Genomic DNA, 8,165 nt, shown 5'->3' with positions numbered 1-8,165 from the left:
GATGGATCGGTTGCTCGTCTTAAAGCTCGACTGGTTGCTAAGGGCTATACGCAGTGCTATGGGATAGATTATGAGGAGACCTTCTCTCCTGTTGCAAAATTGAATACGGTACGCATCATCTTATCTATTGCTGCTAACTCCTCATGGCCCGTCTATCAGTTGGATGTTAAAAATGCTTTTTTAAATGGTGATATCAGTGAGGAAATTTATATGGTTCAACCACCTGGTTATGTGGTTGAGGGGGAGTCAGTATGCCGGTTAAAAAAGTCTTTATATGGGCTTAAGCAGTCCCCTCAGGCATGGTTTGATAAATTTAGTCAAACACTCCTACGGTTTGGTTTTCATCGAACATATAATGGGCATCCAACAACATAACACAAACCCATGGGCAACCTTAAGTAGGAGAAGATACAGCAACATGTGCTAGAATTCTACCTCAAATGAGATGGATCCAAATTACATAAAGGTAATTGAATTTCACCCATCAATCTTAATAAGAAGCAAACAGCAAATGATCTTGATCACTTTTGTAATTGATTTACAAGGAGTCAAGATTATAACATCAATTTAGTCATAGAAATAAATCTTTACAACATATAAAGATTTATCTTGACTTGATGTGACTCAAAATTCAAGAAGTAAAGAAAAACAGTAAAAGGAGTATGTAAATAAGAAAAGGAAACAAAAAAAACGTAAGTAAGAAGATGATGAACTTATCTCTTTATGACTGAACTCCTTTTACAACTTCTTGAACAGATTTCATAATAACTCCATGAAGAGATCCTAAACTCCTTGCTCTAATACCATGTAGAATTTAGGATCTCATGAAAGGAACTTTAGATCAACAAGAAAGAAGAAGAAGAAGAAGAGAGAAGGAGAAGAGAAGAAGAAGAACGTGGAAGAAGAGAGTTTGGATTAAGGGAGAAGAGGGTTGCGTCAAAAAGAAATATGAGGGTTGGACGAATTTGTGGAAAGAGAGGAGAGTGCTTCAATGCCCTACCTCTTAGCCAATACCTTTATTTATAGTTTTACAATACCCTTAGGGCTACAACTTGATAAAACAAAAGACATAAAAGGAACACATATTTACACTTCTATGCCATTTTTTATGGAAAGTACCATATTTTACACATATGCCACTCCTTTGACGTGTGGGCTTCTTGTCTTGAGCTTGTGGGCTTGAGCCCATCTTCCAACACTGACCAAACGATCATTGATGATTGTAAAGTGATTTATCATGCGTAACATGCCATATGTTTGTAAGGAATGACTTTTGGGATGGGATTCAACACTCAGTTAAAATTCTCTCGCCTCTCCTTTTCCCGACGATTGCAAAACCTGATATATAAAAACTAAAAAGAGGTTCAAATCCCTAAAAATATAGAAACTTTTTGGAAATATCTCTCTCTATAATTTTCCATTGTGCATTTCCATTTAAGATGTACACATTTTTACTAAATCAAAACTTGAGTTTTCACTTTTCCCTTCATCTCGTAGACAAAAAAGAGAATAAATAACAACGAAATGAAAATTTTAGACTTTTTGTATGGAACATATTTAAAGCAATCACAACCGTAAGTAAAGAAAATTTATTCACACACCACATATGAACACAAAAGTTTTGTCATCCAAGTTTGAGAAATTCCACTAGTTCAACAACCCCAATAGATTGGAATTTTATAAGAAAGAGATTTTTCTACACATGCTTTAAAAAATGGATATGCATGCTTGAAACAAGTTAAAGATGCAAATGAGCTACGGATCCAAACTTTTTAAAGAGAATAACAAACCGCTCATTTAATTCTCAAGTGAACGTGCAGTGGGATATTTAACCGAGTCAAACAAGCCATTATTTTGCCCATTTAAAAAAAGCTGACCTAACGATCATTGATGATTGTAAACTGATTTATCGTGCATAAAGGGCCTTATTTTTGTAACGAATGACTTTTTGGTTGGGATTCTACACTCAGTTAAAATTCCCTCGCCTCCCCTTTTGTCGACGATTGCAATACCTGATATATAAAAACTAAAAAGAGGTTTAAATCCCTAAAAATTACAGAAAATTTTTGGAAATATCTCTCATCATATTTGTGCATTATGCATTTCCATTTTAGATGTCTACATTTTTCTTAAATCCAAACTTGAGTTTTCACTTTTCCTTCATCTCGTAGACGAAAAAGAGAATAGATGACAACGAAGTGAAAATTTTAGACTTTGTGTATGGAGAACATTTAAAGCAATAACAAACGTAAGTAAAGAAATTTTATTCACTCACCACAAATGAACACAAAACTTTTGCCATCCAAGTTTGGGAAATTCCACTAGTTCAACAACCCCAATAGATTGGAGTTTGATAAGAAAGAGATTTTTCTACACATGCTTTAAAAAATGGATATGCGTGCTTGGAACATGTTAAAGATGCAAATGACCTATGGATCCAAACCTTTTAAAAAGAATAACAAGCCGCTCATTGAATTCTCAAGTGAACGTGCGGTGGGATATTTAACCGAGTCAAACAAGCCATTATTTTGCCCATTTAGAAAAAACTGACCATACGATCATTGATGATTGTAAAGTGATTTATCATGCGTAACAGGACATATTTTTGTAAGGAATGACTTTTGGCTTGGGATTCAACACTCAGTTAAAATTCCCTCGCCTCTCCTTTTCCCGACGATTGCAAAAACTGATATATAAAAACTAAAAAGAGGCTTAAATCCCTAAAAAATACAGAATTTTTTTGGAAATATCTGTCTCTATAATTTTGCATTGTGCATTTCCATTTTAGATGTATACATTTTTCCTAAATCAAAACTTGAGTTTTCACTTTTCCCTTCTTCTCGTAGACAAAAAAGAGAATAGATGACAACGAAATGAAAATTTTAGACTTTGTGTATGGAAAATTTTTAAAGCAATCACAACCATAAGAAAATAAAATTTATTCACACACTACATATGAACACAAAAGTTTTGTCATCCAAGTTTGGGAAATTCCACTAATTCAACAACCTCAATAGATTGGAATTTGATAAGAAAGAGATTTTTCTACACATGTTTTAAAAAATGGATATGCATGCTTGAAACATGTTAAAGATGCAAATGAGCTATGGATCCAAACCTTTTAAAGAGAATAACAAACAGCTCATTTAATTCTCAAGTGAACGTGCGGTGGGATATTTAACCGAGTCAAACAAGCTATTATTTTGCCCATTTACAAAAAGCTGATCTAACGATCATTGATGATTGTAAAGTGATTTATCATGCGTAACGGGCCATATTTTTGTAAGGAATGACTTTTGGGTTGGGATTCAACACTCAGTTAAAATTCCTTCGCCTCCCCTTTTCCTGACGATTGCAAAACCTGATATATAAAAACTAAAAAGAGGTTTAAATCCCTAAAATTAAAGAAACTTTTTGGAAATATCTCTCTCTATAATTTTCCATTGTGCGTTTCCATTTTAGATGTATATTTTTTTATTAAATCAAAACATGAGTTTTCACTTTTCCCTTCGTCTCGTAGACAAAACAGAGAATAGATGACAACGAAATGAAAATTTTAGGGTTTGTCTATGGAAAAAATTTAAAGCAATAAAAAACGTAAGTAAAGAAAATTTATTCACACACCACAAATGAACACAAAAGTTTTGTCATCCAAGTATGGGAAATTCCACTAGAACAACAGCCCCAACAACTTGGAATTTGATAAGCAAGAGATATTTCTACACATGCTTTAAAAAATGGATATGCATGCTTGAAACATGTTAAAGATGCAAATGACCTATGGATCCAAACCTTTTGAAAAGAATAAAAAGTTGCTCTGTTATGCACGCAATAATATTATTATTTTAGTTGTTTTATTTAATTTACTTTATTTTATTTCAGTTTAGGCCATAGGGGTATTTTTGGAATTATTTATTAATAGGGATATTTTTGGAATATTTTATTTATAGGGATATTTCTGTAATATTTTATTAAACCCTAGCAGGGTGAACCCTATTTAAGGGGTAAGAGTAATGAGAAAAGGAAGCATTGAAGTATTAAGAATTAGGTTAAATCTAGAGTAAAGAGGCTTAGAGTTCTCCTCAACGAGCTCTAGGGTTTTCAAGCTTCCCTTAGGCTTGATCTTTCGTTTTTGTCTTCTCCATGTCTTCCTACTACCCCTATGGTAATGCTTGGAAGACCCGTAACCCGTGGCAGATTGCAGATCCTCCTAAAGAATCCACGTGTCAGATCCGGGACCGTAACAACTGGTATCAGAGCGGGAACACGATGGGCCACAAAGACCCATGTTTGGCGATGCAAAGACAAGTCCGTGAAATGGCTGCAAATGGCTTTGCAGTGGAAGAGATACAGAAATGGCGTGATGCCTGGGTGAAGTATTGGCTAACAACAGAGTATCGAGAGGCCTTCGCCGGAGAAGTTATCTCCGATGGGAAATCGGGTGACCAAGTTACCACTTTGTCCCGTCGAGCACCCGAAGCCTCTGCAGAGGATTTGGGGTCAATATCAGATAGGCAGAGAGGCTTTGGGTCACGACAAATTAAAATTTCCGCACACGGAATTTCAAAGCCGAACAACGACGACGATTTGGGAAAATCAGAGAGGTTTTCGGCTACAACATCGTTGGCGTTGGTCAGATCGGGGGAGACCTTAAATCTGGAAGCACACCAAAATGAGTCGATCACCATCCCGATCTGCAGAAGGAATATATTTCGGCACCTATTTCGACCCAGACATCAAACGACGGCAACCCCAAATTGTGCACATCGGAAGGGTTTTTCCCCTCCCCTGTCTCCCACAAAGCCATACATCTTCCATCGATGAAGAAAACCACGACACTGGCTGAACTGGAACTTTATGGGGCACAAATTCCGCCGGAACGGGCCGACGAGCGGCTGCCATATTCGCCACATCAGCGCAGGTTTGCCTTTCGCCACCGGACACGGAGGAGGCTCCGTCGGCGCCATCGGAAACAAATCCAGTGGGCTTTGGCTTCCGGATTCTCATCCTCAGCCTCACCCTTGCCCTCAGAAGCACAGCGAGGAACCATATCCAACAAAATTTGGGGTAAGATTTTGAAGCGCCATCTATTTTATGTTAAAATCCGTGGTTCCCTGCGGTTGAAGGGCCTCCAAGGTGCTGAGCAGCAGCAACACTGCTCGAAAACTGGGAACAAAGCTCTCTGCTTCGAGAAGCCACGAACCAGAGCCCAAATGCGGGAATTTCGGCTTGGATCTATGCCAGTCGAGATCAAATTTTTGGGAGGATGCTAGAATCTGTAAAACTAATTTTCTGGGAACATTGGGAAATTTTTTTTTGGTGGGTTTGCTTTTCTGTGGATGCGTACAGTAGCTGTGCGAAGGTGAATTGTCAAATTGCAGAGGGGCGGTTTCCTTTTCTGGATTCCAGGGAGATAAAATTCATTGGGTAGTCAATTTGAAGCTCAAACTTGGACGGAAGGTCTTTGTTTCCAAGACCAAGGCTTCTGGTGTTCCACCTAACTATGAATTGCATAAAACTATTGTTGGAATTTCGGCTTGGCTTGGTTGTTCTGCTGCTGTACACAGCACCAGTGAGTCTATTCGTTGTCCACTTGAGAATGGGAAGCTTTTTAATTTTTCAATTGAGGAGACCAGTGTGCAGGTTCCGTATTTCTTTGTGCTTTATGTGATGCTGAAATTTTTTGGGGGAAGGGTATATTTAGCTGTTGATGAGCACAGTGGCATGGGTAAAGTTTCAACACATGATATTCTCTATGCTCAGCTAATCATCGATGGACAGGAGCATGGAGTGAATGGTTTTCTTGTGCAATCCTCCCTTCCAGGTAGTACTATTTGTGATATGGGAATGCAATTTGGATATGGAGCTTCCAATACCTTGGATAATGGTATCCTACGGGTTGATCATATGCGAATACCAAGGGATCAGATATTGACGTGTGTTTTGCAAGCCACACAAGCAGGGCAGAGTGTTCAATCACATGTTCTAAAGCAGCTTATTTATGGGAACCACAGTGGTGATATTCAATTTTCTGTCCAGCATGACCAGCAACTGGAGTGTGGTGGTGGCTACCTGCAGCTCCTCCCCTTTTATAGTTGTCCAGAAGGTGGTTTGGCAGGAACAATCTGCTGGGAGTGTCTATTGGGAGTGGAGATAATGCCACTTTTCTTCCTGTGGATGCATGCAGATGATGCTAAAACTGTCATCCTGGTTCTTGAACGAGTTTCCATTATAGAGCTAACATGGATCATGCAGAATCAATATGTTGAACGTTTGGGGGACGAATCTTTACCAGTTTGCAAGTGGCTCGAAGGAGTGCAGTTCCAGGGGGCTGGTTTTAGCCATGGTGCAGCAAGTGAGCTTGGAAGCATTCCTGTACAGGCAAGGACGAGGAAAATTGTGAAACTTCTAGGTCGTCACAGTGGGTTTATAGCTATGAATGCTACTTTGGCAAGCCGACATGTGGATTGTTGCTTAAATCCAGAGTCTCCATTTTACTTAGAAGGGGAAGGTGGACTTTCTGAATTTGCCAAGCAGCGAATTAAAGAAAATGGGCATATTGTCATTGAATTAACAGAAAGTTCTGGGCAGGAGTATGTTGCTCACAGCATGAGTCATATGGATACAAAAGATGCATCAGGGAATTGTTTACTCCTTGATGTTGGCATCTGGCTGTCTCAAAAAGTCAAGGATCATTTCTCAAAAAGTCAGAAGACAGCAATAAACCTGCAGTATATTGATCCAACTTACATGATCCGTGTAATTCTTACTAATGCATCAGACAACATCTACTGTATTCTTCTTGCCCATAGTGTTGTTCATGGAGCCATAACCGGATATCCTGGCCAGATGGTGATTGGCATGGATGTTGTTGCATCTGAGTTCTCTGACCATGAGGATACGTCATATGATTTGAAATTCAAAGTGGCAAACCATGATAGCTCCCAGAAAATTTCAGGAAACAACTTAAAGACTGTCTACAAGTCCTTTGTGGCCTACTACCCACTTGTGTCTATTGCGGATCGAATTGCTAAGGCTGTGTGGGAACATTACAACAAGCTAACGAAGGAGATTAGGGAGCAAGTTCAGAGTGTTGGAGATCTATTTCTTCTTACTAACTCAAAGCGTGTGGAGAAAGCAATCCAGGACAAGGAGTGCAATGCTCTTCTGTTGAAGGTCAACCATATTGGCTCAGTCATAGAGAGCAGTGAGGTTGGTCAGATGTCCAAACGTACTGGCTGGGGTGTGATAACAGTCACTGGAGTGATGGAACTGAGGATACCTTTATTGCTGATATGGCCATGGGTTTGTCAACAGGTCAGATCCAGACAAGAGCCCCATGCCGGTCTGAGCGCCTTGCCAAAGATAACCAGCACCCTCCCAAGGTTCTGTGGGCTGTTATTTGATCCAGTGCTGGCCTGAATAATGAAATTGCAGAGGTAGTAGACTCTGTTTACCACCAGTTATCAAACCTGGTTTTGGAACCTCTTCATTGCATGATACTGACATAAGCGAGAATTGCAGCGAGTAGGTCAAAAAAAAAAAAAAAAAAAAAAAAAAATCCTGAAGGGGGTCATAGCTATCGCGGATGCTACTATGGCACCGGTGGAGACGTCGGCATACAGACACTACTTCCGAGCTTGAGGACAAGCTCGTCTTCCAAGGGGGGTGTAATGTTATGTACGCAATAACATTATTATTTTAGTTGTTTTATTTAATTTACTTTATTTTATTTCAGTTTAGGCCATAGGGGTATTTTTGGAATTATTTATTAATAGGGATATTTTTGAAATATTTTATTTATAGGGATATTTCTGTAATATTTTATTAAACCCTAGTAGGGTGAACCCTATTTAAGGGATAAGAGTAATGAGAAAAGGAAGCATTGAAGTATTAAGAATTAGGTTAAATCTAGAGTAAAGAGGCTTAGAGTTCTCCTCAACGAGCTCTAGGGTTTTCAAGCTTCCCTTAGGCTTGATCTTTCGTTTTTGTCTTCTCCATGTCTTCCTACTACCCCTATGGTAATGCTTGGAAGACTCGTAACCCGTGGCAGATTGCAGATCCTCCCAAAGAATCCACGTGTCAGATCCGGGACCGTAACATGCTCATTAAATTATCAAGTGAACGTGCAGTGGGATATTTAATCGAGTCAAACTAGTCATTAT

General features: G+C 38.9%; 1 protein-coding gene across 1 annotated transcript; it reads left to right on the top strand.

Annotated features, from left to right (window-relative positions):
* The first annotated feature begins 4,562 nt into the window (after positions 1 to 4,562).
* LOC137941088 (uncharacterized) lies at positions 4,563 to 7,941 on the top strand. Its single transcript, XM_068786340.1, has 2 exons — positions 4,563 to 7,439; positions 7,525 to 7,941. The coding sequence occupies exon 1, from the start codon at positions 5,671 to 5,673 to the stop codon at positions 7,420 to 7,422; it is 1,752 nt and encodes a 583-aa protein (XP_068642441.1). The 5' UTR covers positions 4,563 to 5,670; the 3' UTR covers positions 7,423 to 7,439; positions 7,525 to 7,941.
* Positions 7,942 to 8,165: the final 224 nt, after the last annotated feature.

This window comes from Aristolochia californica, unplaced genomic scaffold (assembly GCF_029961685.1).
Source record: "Aristolochia californica isolate CCGP_79_NKW_82.1479 unplaced genomic scaffold, dmAriCali1.0.hap1 SCAF_9, whole genome shotgun sequence".
NCBI lineage: Eukaryota > Viridiplantae > Streptophyta > Magnoliopsida > Piperales > Aristolochiaceae > Aristolochia > Aristolochia californica.
Note: the sequence above shows the minus strand (reverse complement) of the source record. Positions and strands in the feature narration are given on the sequence as shown.

What these genes read in the sequence shown, in the direction of transcription:
- LOC137941088 (XM_068786340.1), top strand. Translation starts at nt 5,671, where the DNA reads ATGCTGAAATTTTTTGGGGGAAGGGTATATTTAGCTGTTGATGAGCAC.